Raw genomic sequence first — 15,068 nt, 5'->3', positions numbered from 1 at the left:
TTCAGGCCTGGGGCAGCCATACGATGGCTGGAGATCCAGCAGCCGTCCTGGACCATGAAGTGGCTGCAGGACAGAAGCCACACACAAACATGTTGCAGCAAGTCCCTGACAGCCACGGAGTCGCTATTTCTGCCCTGGACTGCCTACTCCAGCCTCTTGTATGAACAAGAGACACACATTTTGGAAGCAGATAAACTGAATCCTAAACAACATGATGAGGAAAACTCCCATTGCTCGTGACCCCACCCGGAAAGCAGGGCTCGAAAGAGTCCAGTGTGTGCTCCCTTGAGAGATGCTCTGTTCTCTTACCTTCTGCATGTTGAGCCGGAGTTCCGATGTCCTTATGCTTCCCTCAGAAAATCGCAATTTGTCAAGATTCATGACAGATTCTTCCCCAGCATTTGCTTTAATTGAGGGAACTTTATCTCCTAATATAAAGAAAAGCTGGAATTTAATTTTGAAAAACAAACATTTAGGAAAAAACAGATGGGTTTTAAATGAGACACAAAAATGCATATCCTAACCATTCAGAGAGTTCAGAAAACGCAGAAGCAACCTGAGCTAACGCTGCCGGGCCACACTGCAACTAAGGAACCAGCTGTCTAGGGCCAATTCTAAAGAATAGACATGAAGACAACATTTGTCACGAAGTAATCTCCGAATGAACAGCATCTGCTGCTAAATTTAAAAATCAGATTTATGCGAACTGACCTTGCACCATTACTCTCTGAAGGGAAATGTTTTCAAACCTCTCTTCTCCAGCAGGTCACAGGAAGCAGAAGCCTCAGCTTGGGCAGCTACCCCCACCCCACCCTGCGCACCTGGGACCCAGCACCGCTCCCCGGGCACCCTGCTCAAGCTCCTCTAGCTCACCTACTGTCTCCTTTGTTTTCATTATTTTTTAACTTTTAAAAAAGTATGATTCAGAAAAACTGACATTTTTCTTTGGGTGCAGAGCTCTAACACATGTACAGGTTTGTGCAGCCATCACCACAGTGAGAAAACAGTAAAATCTGTCCTTTTTGGAGAAAGGTTCTGTCTGTTTTGAACAATGCAGAGCTGCGTGAGCACCACAGGGCAGCACTCCTGGCAACCACCACTCTGTTGTCCTCTCTATAGCGTTTTCCAGAATGTCATATAAATGAAATCCTATACTGTGTAGCCTTTTGATCCTGGCTTCTTTCACTCAGCACAGTGCATGTGAGATTCATCCAAGTTGTCCTATGTATGGGTAGTTTGTTCTTTTTCATTGCTGAGTTTTAAAAAAGTGTCTGTTGAGCCCTTAAATGTGAAAGTATAGGCTATTCTTATGTAACTTACTTTTTTTCATTTTCAGAGAGAAGGAACCTTAAATCCTCTGCTTTGCTCTGAGAGATTTGATCTCGGTCCTTACTGCTACAAAATGCAGGACCACACAGAGAAATGAGATTTCGTGTCAGAATATGGGTATGAGTCTTGCCTTTGCAACAGACTGGCAATACCTGGGGACAAGGCACCCCCCAGCATTTCAGCTTCCTGAAGTTGGTCAAATCAAGTCAGAGAATATCTCTGAAAATGTATCCTTCCATTTTTATTATCTGCATCTTCACAACTGCAGATATAAAATGGGGTAGGCATAACATCTGTTATACCTTCAGTTTGGATGCAACTTATCTAAGGGCCATATTTAATTAGTGTGTTAATCATGATTGCGATCAGTTCTATATCACCGCTTCCACTGATTTAAAATTCATGCAAAAAGCTTTTGGTCTACAGAAAGAGCAGAACTGACAATAAACAGTGAACACCAGTGGGATGTGGTGGAGAAGTGGAGGCTGGGCCCCTGTTGACTTGCACCTCACTCTCTGCCAGCATGGGGGTTGTGGGGGTCCGCAGCTGGCGAGATGCCAAGCCAGTGACCCCATCCTGTCATCCACGGGACTTTACTGGACTCACACGTTCAGCAGATGTTTTTTTCTCCTGCAAATTATTTAAGTTACCACAAGAAGAAAACCACCAACCGATATCCATTCTATCTCTGAAGAGGGGAGCAATCATTTATTTTATTTGCATTAAGTCGTCCTTTCCTCATTAAGAGAGTAATCATATATTTTTTAGAAAGGCCTAGATAATTTTTCTGTAAGTACTAAGAAGATTTATTTATTAATTTATGCCTACAATATAAAATATTTTATTGCAAATAAGTAATTTATATCAGGCAAGTAAAAGAAACTTCCCCTCAAAATAACAATTTCCAAATAGTGACTTTTCCAAGCAGAATATACGACTGTAAAGAAAGGATATGACCAAAAGCCTTCACCTTCTGACCTGCAGGCCCCCACTCCCACAACGCCGTGTCCAGCGTCAACGCTACCACACGGGATCTCCAGACTTCTCTGTTTCCTCGCCTCTGGGGAAAAAGTCAGACTACACGCAAATGATGTCTGAGTGAACTTCCAATCAAAAATCACGACTTTGCCACCTCTAGCCTTCCGAAACAGCCTGTCTGTTGGAGGATGCACATACCGGGTCTGCAAAACTCTGCAATGCTCAGGGCGCATGCGCGGCCGAAGACCACCAGGTCCAGGAGCGAGTTTGCGCCGAGCCGGTTGGCGCCATGGACCGAGGCGCAGGCGGCCTCCCCGCAGGCATACAGCCCGGGCACGACTTCATCCTGTCCGTTCACGTGCCTCAGAACCTGTTGGACAAAAAGACTGAAGACGAAACACCAACAGGCAGTCTCCCCAGGCTCGCTTCTCGGTGGGGTACCTGTGGGCCGGGGAAGGGAGCAGTGAACACAGGAAGCACGTGCTCCTTCACGGGGCCTCCCTCTGCTCCTGCTTCCCAGCGTCCCTGAATTCTGTTACTCTGCACTAAGTAGGTCAAGGGACCCCAAACTCAGCATCTGCAACTTCAGTCTACATCTGAAGTTCATTAGACTCTCACCCCATTTTATTCCCCAGACTCTGTGATTTGGGAAGGACCTTAGACTGGGAGGCAGAAAACTGGGTTGTACTTCAGACTCCTGCACTTATTACGCATCTGTAAAGCAACAGTGACAATTCCCACTCACTGCACAGGGTGGCCATGAGACTAAAACAAAGTAACTGCGAAGTTCTTTGTGAACTTCCCTTGCAAAAGGTACTACTTACAAGGTCATTGTAAAAATACAAAATCATACAGGAAAGAATTTTAAACATGAAAAAACTGCAAATGATATATCTATTAACCATTTACCAGGAGAAATTAACAAATTATTAACAACTAATTGTTATTAAAGAGACCATTAAAATAACTGGACACAATCGAGGGCCTCCTCTGTCGCCTGCAGTGATAGCAACTTAAAGCAAGTGGCAGCCCACAAAAGAAGAGAAAACCTGTCTTTTCCTCGAGTGGGAGCAGAAAGCGCTAGTGGGAATGGGGCTGGGGCGTCACCTGCCCCCTATAGTTTGTGGGGATGCCACCCATGTTGTAGTGCACGGTTGGGAGCACGGGGATCGGCTCCTTGGTGACGTCCACACCAGCGAAGACCATGGCCGTCTCTGAGATCCCAGGCAGGCGCATGGCGAGCTGCTGAGGGGGCAGGTGGTGCAACTGTAGGTAGACGTGATCCTTCTCAGGGCCACAGCCTCTGAAGAAGAAAAAAGATGACAAAATAAGGTAAAGAACAGTAAAAGTCACATTTCATTATAAAAAACTTAAGGTTACAAAGTCAATGAAGCACGTAAGGGCCGACATTTTTTTTATACTGGTAAAATATGATTTATAATCTCAGAAAGTCATTTCTCAGAATGTCGACAGTTTTACAGGGAGCAAAAAGCATGGTACAGATGGTAATTTTACAAGGTAAATTGTTGCACTGCCAACTACTCTAAATATGCACGTTTCAATACAGGAATACTGTATATTCCTTTACTAAAGGATTAAAAAAACAAAACAGGGCAGCATTTCAGATGTTCTTTAAAAGAGGGGTAATGTCCAGGGCAAGACAGGAACGTGACACCCAGCTTAGTGTCTTTATGGACAACACACCCATCACATCCAATTTGGCATAAGACTAATACAATGGTGCTAGTTCTACATTCTAGAACAAATTCATTCTCTTCAAAGAAGAAAACAGGATCTGAATTTCTCTCACCCAACATCTAGAAATGGTCATTCATATATCAAATACTTCCTAAGCATCTACTATCTGCCAGGATGGATTCCAGGCTCTGTGGACACATCAGTGAACAGAAACCCTGCACTCACGGACACTCCATCCAGTTTTGTGGATCACGTATGTTGCACTCTCCTTCATAAATGCATGAGAAACTTGTTTTATGACAAATACTCCAAAGAACCATTTGGTTTCTCCTTGTAATTTATATAAAAATGCAAAACTTCTTAAAGGCCACACCACATTTCAAGCTGAAGAACTACTGGACAGATCCTTAACAAGTGTCATCAATCAAGGACCAGTATCAGGTATTAGAAAAGCATAAAGCTTTTTATTGAAGGACAAATAACCCACAAACCTCATAACAAAACACCCATGGGTATAAAAGCGCAGTAAACATCTGAGGCTCACATGCGAACTTGAGGTTGGAGTGGGGGAGTCCCTCCCGTGCCCCACGTTGACTTCAGAAGTCTGTCTGTCTGCCTGTCTCTCACTCACACACACACAGTTTCACAAATCTGAGAAAGATTTCCATCAAACTGGTTAAAATTCTCAGGGTGCAGGCCTGATGCTGGTCAGAGGGTCCTGGCAGGGGTGACCGCGTGTAGGGGCTGGGGCAGGTAGGGGCTGGGGCAGGGAGCCAAAATCCACAAAGGAGTGACATGGACGGGATGCTGAAAAGCAGAAGGAAACAGCAGCCACCCCACAGTTGGAGGAAAGGAAAAGAGGGTGTGTGTGTGGTGTGGGTGTGGTGTGCTCAGACCCCTTTGAAGAAAATCTGCACAAACCTTCCTTCACGGATTTCCATAGTCATGGAACGAGACACGACGTCCCTGGATGCCAGGTCCTTCGCAACTGGAGCGTACCTCTCCATAAACCTTTCTCCTTGACTGTTAATAAGAATGCCTCCTTCTCCACGGCACCCTTCCGTAATAAGACAGCCAGCACCATATATGCCTGCAAAAAGCCCCGTTAATTAAACACTCATAACCAACTTCTGCTGTCTGTATTTCAAATGCACAACATTTTCTTCAAGGTATTCTTGGGAATAAAGGAAAAGGGTATGTAAGAAAGGGCATTATACTCAAAACAGACAAAGGAAAAGATAGTAGAAAGTTTTGACAACAAAAAGCCCTGACAAAGCTGACAATGAGAAGGAGGCTTGGGGAGAAGGGAGCCCCACACTGAGCTTACAAATGGGCTTGCAAGTATGTGTCAAAAGTCTCAAATCTTATTTTAATTTCCCAGTGTTCTTTTGCACTGTGAAATTCTGAAGACTACTTTAGATAAGAATAATCAGCTTGGAAAAGTCCAATCAAAAGTAACTAAATAACAGCAACAATTATTATAGTTTCTACTTACAACGTACTTGCTATGCACAATTTTAAGTGGTTCACAGACTCATTTAATTTTTACAGTGACCACAGGTAACCACACCCCAACTTTTACAGAGCCATTGAGGCACCAGGAGCATGCACAGGGCAGAGCCAGGAGGCCAGAGCCACACGCAGAGCTGACAGCAGGGTGAGTCTGAGCTCTTGCCACAGCCTCGGGTCTCCCGGTGAAACAAAGCACCAGGCAAAGAGACCAGAAAACAGTTTCATGTCATTTGAAAGCGAAAACTTTCATTAGTACCTTCCTTTAAAACAAGAAGGGATATTCTTGCATTTCATCTGCCTGTTGATTTTCCTAATTTCAGTGGCACCTTTTTTAGTAGCTTATTTCTCAAACACTGCAATGGAGGCATAAGAAACGCACTGCTAAGTAAACCAGAGGGGATTCGGGTCTCCATGAGATGTTATGGAATAAAAACAGTAATTAAAAAACCAATAAATGCCGTTAATCTTTAATTTCTCACCTCTGCCATTCCAGAGGGAACGCACTGGCAGAGCAAAGAGGGAAGCTGCCCCATCGCAGCTGCTGTTAGTCTCCTGAGAAGGCCCCGTGTGTGGAGTCCAGCAGCTGCAGGGAGCCCAGGCTTAGGGCCGTCTCTCTCTCTCTCCCTCCGTAAACAGAGGACTTCTCTGCAGGGTCCCGGGCCGATGCTAACAAGGCCAACCCGGGGAGAAGCAGGCGGCTCCCTGGGCCCTGCCACTGCTCTGGGCTGCCTCCAGTTCCTTTCCTGACCCCAGTGGTCCCACTCTCAGGCTCCCCCCATGCATGCACAGGCCACTGAGCATCCTGCCACGCCACCACCTCGAGCTCTCCAACCCCAGCAGTCACCCAGAGGCCCAGGATGCCTCTAGCCCACCAGTGCTCAGCAAAGCCCCATCCTCATGAACCCCTTTTCCTCACCTGTGTCAAACGTGCTTTTGGCCTTTACCAAGAAATCTTGCCTTCACTATCAAACTCTTAACCTTTGTTTGTTGCTATTTTCCTATATTACCATGACTCAACTCAAATTCTTCAACACCCTCTTTCTGAATGTTTTAACCCACCAGCAATTCTAGACACAGTGTGCATTCTCTGTGCTTGTCTCGTGGGACCCCCTGCAGCACCTGGTGGTACTGACCACCTCCCCGTTCCTCAGCACCCAGGAGGGCTCTCTTCTGGTTTTGCACGGCATCCACAGCCAGTCCTCCTGGTTCTTATTTGGAAGCTTCTCTTCCTCTGCTGAAGCTTAAAGCCAGCGATCCTGAGGCCTCTGGCTCTTCTCACTCCTTCACCATCTCTGGGTGGCACCTCCCAGCCCCGCTCAATATCTCACCTTTCTGCAATCGGTGGATTTCCTCACAGACAATCAAGACAAGCTCTCACCCCGCATGACCCGCCCCCTCCCCACCTAGGACTGGTGACCAGCACCCTCACTCATCAAACAGGCTGAGCCCTAAGTCCCCAAGGAGCCCTTCCTGCGCTTCTTGTACAGTCAGGCACTGGCCCTGGGCTCCTGCCTTCTTCCTGTTCTCACAGCTGTGTCCCAACTCATCCTCTCAGTGCCTCTGGCTGACTACTGTGGTGGCATGAAATCTGTTCAGGCCACTTCTCTGATCGATTTTACTGCCCCTGCTCTCTTATAATACCTGTTCATTCCCTCCTTCCTCCCTAGCTCCCTCAGTAAATACCAACTGAGGTCCACTCAGGGCAGGGCCCTATGAGAACAGCAGCAAATGAGACAGAGCCCCTGCCTTGGAGCCTACAGCCCGGTGGATGAGATGGACATTGGGCAATTATTTCTCCACAACTGGGAGAACGTCAGGGTCTTGGGAACTGCCTAAGACGGGGACCTGAGCTGCTCTGGGGGAATCAGGGAAGAAGCTCCGTGAGGAAATGACAAGTTAGGATCTGAGAGATGAGAAATAAGACAGATGGAAATGTCCTAGCACACAAAACTGCAGAGAAACATCCCATCAACATCGAGTGCTAGAAAACATAAATCAGCCCTCGGCTCTACTGAAGCTGTCATTTCCTACCTGTGGGGTGGAACTGCACAAACTCCAAGTCTTGACAGGCAAGCCCTGCCCTCGTGACCATGGCGTTCCCGTCGCCAGTGGTGGTGTGGGCAGACGTGCAGCTGAAGTAGGTACGCCCATAGCCCCTGGAAGAGAGACAGTGCTAGCAACAGAGAAAATGCGGACTCTCTCTCTCGGCATCCATGACAGGACTTTCCTTCTAAGGGCACCCGGGAGAGCAGCCATGCAGTACCATCTTGTGTCTGTGCTGTTTGCACCTGCACCTGACCTGGGAGCAGGGCTGAGGCACACTTTCATTTGAGTTTAGGTATGTTTTCATACTGTTGGAACATTTTCCCCGATAAGTATACATTACTTTTATGATGAATGTAAATCCAAAAATGTTTCTGAATTCATTTCAAAAATAACAGACTGAGTGTAGCAATGAAATCTACTTGTTTCATCATATGAACAAACAGCACTTACCTACCTCAGCCATCAGAATAAATAAACACCATGACCATTAAAGCAAAAGATACTACGCCAGAAAATGCCACGTGAGTGCCCAGGCCTTGGCCTCTCGCCTGAAGGTGAGGGTGAAGAAAGTGCATGACCCTCGAGGGACCTGACGGCACCCGCCGCAGCCTGTGCTCTCCTGCCCACTCCCGAGCAGGTGCCGTCACTGTCCCCTTACAGGTGAGGGACCTCTGCATCAAGTCCACAGCCTGTGTCTTAACCACCATTCTCCAATACCTCCATCTTTAATAGGATACAGAAACTCTGAAATCAAGAGTTCACTTGGCTCTCTTTATAAAGAAGTGAAATACAATAAAAACCAGCTTCCTACCCAGTGGCAACAACAGTGTTCTTTGCTCTTATGCGGTGTATGGACCCATCTTCTATGCACAGTGCGATAACACCTCGGCATTCCCCATTTTCCATTAGAAGATCCAAGGCAAAGTACTCTACAAAATAGCTGGTATCATATCTCAGAGACTGTAAACAAAACAAAAACAAAAACCACATATCAAATAACTGCATTCAGAGTAAGAATTAAACCAACATTTAAAGTGACACCGTTCCTATGAATTTCTGGTGAGGAACGGGCGAGGTGAACCCAAGGAGAACACCAGGGGTGAGAAGGTAGTCACCAAGTGTCACTCACGCCCCCAGGAGTGCTGATGACAACCAGCGGTGGGACAGAGAACGGCACTCTACTGTCAGCAGGACGAAAACTCATGAAAGAACACAACCCACAGCCATGCACACTGGAGACAAGAACATATCTTGGTAACACTCCTCATTGCCATACATTTCAGGGACATTCACTGAGCCAGAGCTTGACCTCCCAGGGTCTTTGGTGACCGATCCCCCAGTGGCCTGCATGTGGCACTGAAGACACTTAAAGCTCCAGAGCCACAGTCCGCAGCCCACGGCATCACGATCAACACTGCACTGTACTCTAGGTAGCTCCTACTTAAACTAAGTAAAATAAAATAAAACAAGACAGAAAACACGGGCCGTCAGGTGCACTGACCACCCATCGAGTGCTTAACAGCCACATGGGGCCAGCAGCTGCCACACTGGACAGTGCAGCTACAGGGCAGTCCCACCACTGTGGACTGTTGTCACTGGACAGCGGTGGTCAGACTGGGTCGGAGGGTCCCCCCATTTAGCCAGGGGCTTTTTACGAGGAGCCTGCGCCAGCTCCCGTGTAGCACATACCTGCCCTAGAGGTCCTGGAACACACCGGTCAAAGCACCCCTGCCTGGGAAGTTATGGGTATCCGAACACTCACAAACTAATGAACTATACCCATTTATCGGAAAACGAGAGTTCAGAATATTAGCATCCATGCCAAAGTTGGCTGATTGCCCAGTGACTACGGCTCCACAAGTCTTATTCTGGTTTTAAAAGCTTATCCTTGAATAGTACTTGTTCTCATCTTACACTTTCAGTATGACCAATCACAAGTTTCAAAACTGCTATGTAATGATAATCAATTTATTCCAAAATGAATAAAAGAAATAAAATTTTGCTTTAAAGACAGCTTTTCACAGCACCTGTTAAGTACTTTCATACTAATAACGAATGTACACTTCCTGGGCTGACACACACTGTGGCCTGTTTCCCGGGGATCCCCATCTCCACTGTGGCCCCAGCACCAGCACCCGCGGCGTCTCACCCGTCCATACAGGGTGTGCAACAGGGAGTGGCCAGTCCGGTCAGCCACGCAACAGCACCGATGGGCCTGCCCTCCCTTCCCAAATTTGAGGCTCTGACCACCAAATGCTCGCTGGTAAATCTTCCCATCTTCAGTTCTGCTAAATGGCATGCCAAAGTTTTCTAGCTGTGAAACATAAAAGAGAAATACCATTACCCAAAGAAGTCAAGCTACTCATGGCTAATTTATATTAAACAACTTTAACACAGACCTGCAAACCCAAAACTGATATATTATTCACATGAAAACACTGATGCTTCAGAAAATAGGAACATTTCCTTGCTAAATGAATTGAATGGCTGATGACAGAAAAAAATTTCCCTGGTTACATCCTTAAGATATTTTGGGGGGCTGACCAAATCTGGCTCAGCGCCTTAAATTTTTTCTACAACTTTTCTCATATTAGAATTAGAGCTGATGGAACGATCAAGGGCTTCTGGTGTGTCACCTCGATCACAGAGGCAGGTGCCTGCTCCGTCATGTAATGGATTGCGTCCTGATCTCCCAGCCAATCCGACCCCTTCACAGTGTCGTAGAAGTGCCACTTCCAGTTGTCCTCCTCCATGTTCCCCAGTGCTGCATTGATTCCTCCCTGGAAACACAGAGCACTCCTTACACATCCCTCTTGGTTCTCCACGCCTCTCCTCACCAAGGAGACTCAAATGAAGCAAGCTGCCTGCGAGGTAACTATTCGAGAGACAGTCTGACTGGAACCTTGCAACAGGATCTCTCTTGGCAGAGGGAGGTGGTAAGGCACAACAGACTCCACATCAGCGATCTCCCACTCATGAGCTGAGTCATGGGCCTCAACCTCTTCGTCTCCCAACTGGACAGATCGTCCAAGGCTTGAGCGTGGTTTGAAGGGTTAAGCAAGAGGCTGTGTGTAAAATGCCCAATACCTAAAACACCTGGTGAAAAAGGTACTTGATAATCTGTATTTTTAAGCCAACATGTTGCTCATGGTGTCTGGGCATGCATTAAAGAGCAGAAATGCCTTCTGCCAAGTGACAGACTCCACTCAGAAGGCTACACTCCCAGACATCTTCACCACCCCTTTCCCCACCCTCCTATCCCCACTGCCTTCTTTCTGTCACAGAACATGATGGGGCAGGGACAAATGTACCACTCACTCTTTGCTTCCCCAGCCTAAGTTTGGATTATTCTCCTTCAGCTAATCTCTGTTTCATAATAAAGGCACATTTTCTATAACTTATCTTTCTCTTTTCCAAATGTTACTCAAGTACAACTTTTCAGTCAGTCAGACCCAAGTTGGAACCTCTTCACCGCTTATTGAGGCTGTGCCTCAGTTTCCTCACTTATGATATGTTTTAGTGACTACGGAGTTAGGAATGCTAGAGCAGACATGCAAAAGAAGTTACAAAAATTACCTTCTTTCCCTGCCCCTTCTCCATTCCCCTCCACTTGCAGGCTCAAACACAATCCTGATAAAAATTTAAGTACCTGAATGGAAGCAAAATCTAGAAAGCTAGTTTAAAATTAAACAAAAACACTTCTCACTACATGCATGACAAGGGCTGGTCTTGATCACTGCAACAATCAGTGAGCATGCTGCTGCAGGCCTGAGCCCCCAGCAGTGCCCCTCAGAACTCCCCAAGCCCCACTCGCCATCTCAGCCATCCGCAAGCAACCTTTCCTCAAGAGCCAGCATTCAAGGCAAGCTGTCCTTCCGCTATTCACTTTTATTTTAGTAATACTGTACTACCTCAACACCATGTATTCTTGTGCGATACTAATTAAAATTGTGTTTTAGACCCTGATTTCTTCCAATAGTTTATGTCATTTGTTTTTTAACTTATCAAGCAGAACTTTAAAACAAAGGAGGTGCTCAGAGAGTATCTGTAGCCTGAAGCGAGTGCCTGAAGCAGCCTGGTGAGCACTCCACGTGCCGTCCAACCCAGAGCAGCAGCGAGTTCGCCTCACAGTGGTTCCTGCAAAGTTGGGCGCCACACCCCCTGCCCTCTCTGTGAGGAAACGTCTTCCAAAAGCTGAAGAAAAGACAGTCGAATAAAATTCTGGAATACCACCTGTATATAAGCTGCGTACTACCTACACTGTGCCTGGAACGAAAGAACAAAATAATAAAATCACTGACTGTTTTCTCACCTTTCTTCTATCTTCCCTAAACTTGAGAGGATGCAGAGCCCATTGTTCGCAGGCCTGAACCTTCACCACGACATCAGAGCGTGGGGCCATTCACACCAAGGGCCTGCTCTGTGCAAGACACGGCCCTGCTCCGGGGTTACGACAGTGCAAGTGCCAAGGACCCAGATTCAGGGAGACAGACAACAAGTGAACCCAGTTTTGAGAATTAACAGATAAGTGACAGCCTTATGCATGTTTGTCTTTTGAAGTAGCTAGAGGCAAATATCTGTAACTGTTACAACTCACTAACTTGTTTCCTTGATGCTAATGCTGTTTTGTAACAGCCTTTACCCAGTAACTGGACAGGCAGGAGTTAACTCATGACTGGCTCCACTTATATTGCCTTATTTTAGCAATGTGCCCCAGCTGGGCTTTTGCCAGTTCTTAATAGCCCTGCAGGTCTGTTTAGTGTAGCTTACTTTCTTCACTTGTTACCGCATGTTAATTACACAATTTATAACCGCTTGGCTTAGCCTCCTTGCTTATTATCCACAACTCTGCGTGGCCTAGAACCATGTGCACTATTCCAGACTCTGTCAGGTCCTAAACGGTCTGTTTTGTTTAGCCTAGCCTCTTTACTTGTCATCTTAATCGAATTAAGCAATGTAGGTCCGTTATAACTTGTAACCTGATGCTCACCCAGCAGGCTTTTGTCAATCACCAAAAGCAGCCTCTGGGGCTCACGTTTACACACCTCCAACTGAACAAATCAATCAATATCTCCCAGCATCCCAATGTCACTATATCCACCTCCCTTTGTTTGAATTTCATAAAAAGCCAAAGTGTCTCCACTTGAGGGGGGACAGAGCTAAGGCATTAACCTCCTGTTCTCTCTGCCTTGTGCAGCCACAGCAAACGCCCTTTCTCTGAGATCCTGGCGCCTCAGGACTGATCACTGAGAGCTTCGGCAGCTTACCCATGTCTTGTTGGGCAACACAAGCACACGGACGGGCTCATTTCATTTCAAACTGTGTAAGTGCTGTAAAGAAAATGAAACTATGACAAGGAGGAGGAGTGGGGGTACCCCCGATAAGGTGGTCAGAGAGGACCTGAGATGCCATTGAAGGCTCCCAGAGAGAAGCATACCGAGGCCCCAAGGTGAGCAGGCAGACTGGGCTGGGAAGGGAGGCGGCCTGCAGGCTTTCAAAGTATCAGCGGAGTCCTTTTCTTACCTGGGCTGCAATAGTGTGCGACCGGGTGGGAAAGAGCTTTGTGACGCATGCTGTGTTAAATCCCGCTTCAGAAAGGCCAAAGGCAGCACGCAGGCCCGCCCCTCCAGCGCCTACCACCACTGCATCAAATTCATGATCCACCACTGGGTACTGCATAGAAATCTGGAAAAGAAACAACCACATGTTCAAGATTCAGACCGTGGCTACGGTGAAATGGCTTGAAGGAAATGGAAGTCATGAAATAACACAATAGAGACCAACTGTTATGCACTAAGGGCTCGACATTCCATCCTGGGACGGAGCCTCACAGTGCAAGAGGGCTGGGAGACGTGGTGGGTATGTCCTCACACTGAAAAAGGGACCCATGTGCAGGGCCTGTCGACCACAAAAGTCTATCCTGTGGAGCCAGGAAAACTGCCATCAGCCGAAATGCTGAAGGCTTAAAGGTGCACCCTCAAAAAAATCTATGTTTGAAAAAGCTGAGCCATTAAGACCCCAATCTTAATTCCATTTACCAAAGCAAAGGAAAGCAACAACACAAATCAAAGCATCAGCTCTAAATAGTTTTTCTTTACAATGATCATTTTTCATCTCCTCTTCGTGCTTATACCCACACACACATGCTTATACAAGCTGCTTATAATGCAGTGTGAACCATGTTTCCCTACTGTGATCTGCAACATTTTCAACAAAATGGAAAAATGTTTTGTTTTCATTTAGATAAGCATATTCCAGTTTGTCTGGTAAACACCTTAAAACTGAGGACTACAACTCTACTTCCAGCCCATGCTTGCGTTTACAAGCGAGAAGGTGCCGAGCAGTGCTTATAGTAACTGCTGTGTGTTTAGGAGAAGAGAACTTGTAAGTGGCAGAGTAACACCACACAAAGCCCACATTGCATGAAGAGCTTCTTGAAAGGCTGCACAGCCCTCTTCTAGGTTGAGAGTTCATCACCAAAATAAATACTTTTCACTAGTATTTTGCTTTTTTGTTGCTTTATTTGATTTACATTTAAATCTTGTTTATAGATACATAAGAGCTATAAGCAAAAAATTTTTGTCAATTTTTATATTTGTACCACACCTAAGTATTAGCTTAAAAATAATTTGTGCAGGCACACAATCTTCAAGAAAATTTCTTTCTTGCAGAGATGTGTATATAACTCAAATATATTAGAAATTGGTATAGGTAATTACCCCTCTAAACCCAAGAAAACAAGTTTAAAATGGAACAAAAGCCATGAACTCACTGAATCTGAAATTTTAGCTGATGACCTTTTATTTCCACCAACAGTGAAGTGAAAACCACGTGTTCCTGTTTGGAAACTTGCTGGCTGCTGCTGAAACACAAATGAAGAGTATTAAGTGGCCTGAAGGAACAAAAACAATAAACATGAGCTATGCAGAAACCTTAAATAACATTTCCCCTTCTCCATGTGATCACTTAGCCAACCAACTCAACCTGTCTGTACACCAAGGGGCTCCCATTCACCAGGGCTCAGGAATGAGGGCAGGTTCAAGGGGCAAGAACTCAACCACACCCAAGCCCCTGCTTCCCACAACCTGACACTCTGGGAAAAACTGTTCTAGATTAAACTGATTTCCAGTCAGGACATTCGCTTAGATCACCTAAAAAGTCTGGTTCAAATATAAAATGAAAAAGACACACTTTCACTTTAATTTATGCTCCCTAGCGGAAGACGTCCGGACAGCACCATTATACGTGGTAGAGCCTTGCCATCAACAAAGCACTTTTACTGGATCCACAGCCTTTTTCATACACAGAGCTCCAAACGCCAGTGAGGCTTGCAGCTCACTGGAAAAGGCACTAGATGGTACATTGGCAGATCTACGTTCTGGAATAAGCTCTACCACTTTCTGCGGCACTTAGTAAAAGCTATTAGGGTTCCAAGGGATATGACATATACTCCCTTTGTGGTGACATAATTCCAGGCCCATTTCAGAAATAAGGGTCTTTCTTCA

General features: G+C 46.1%; 1 protein-coding gene across 2 annotated transcripts in view; it reads right to left on the bottom strand.

Moving 5' to 3' along the window:
- The window catches only part of SDHA (succinate dehydrogenase complex flavoprotein subunit A), a 39,595-nt gene that overhangs the window by 19,736 nt on the left and 4,791 nt on the right, over window positions 1-15,068 (bottom strand). The window contains exons 2-11 of one of the 2 annotated variants that reach the window (XM_037798780.1): window positions 14,336-14,425; window positions 13,087-13,248; window positions 10,200-10,343; window positions 9,713-9,877; window positions 8,375-8,523; window positions 7,549-7,673; window positions 4,927-5,095; window positions 3,415-3,610; window positions 2,506-2,677; window positions 310-428 (exon numbers count right to left, since the gene is read on the bottom strand). In XM_037798780.1, the coding sequence (XP_037654708.1) occupies window positions 310-428; window positions 2,506-2,677; window positions 3,415-3,610; window positions 4,927-5,095; window positions 7,549-7,673; window positions 8,375-8,523; window positions 9,713-9,877; window positions 10,200-10,343; window positions 13,087-13,248; window positions 14,336-14,425 (1,491 nt within the window). The remainder of the gene's footprint in view (window positions 1-309; window positions 429-2,505; window positions 2,678-3,414; window positions 3,611-4,926; window positions 5,096-7,548; window positions 7,674-8,374; window positions 8,524-9,712; window positions 9,878-10,199; window positions 10,344-13,086; window positions 13,249-14,335; window positions 14,426-15,068) is intronic. The other variant, XM_037798782.1, reaches the window with a different exon arrangement.

Source organism: Choloepus didactylus, chromosome 11 (assembly GCF_015220235.1).
Source record: "Choloepus didactylus isolate mChoDid1 chromosome 11, mChoDid1.pri, whole genome shotgun sequence".
Classification (NCBI taxonomy): domain Eukaryota; kingdom Metazoa; phylum Chordata; class Mammalia; order Pilosa; family Megalonychidae; genus Choloepus; species Choloepus didactylus.
The sequence above is the reverse complement of the archived record's forward strand: the minus strand, read 5'-3'. Positions and strand labels throughout refer to the sequence as shown.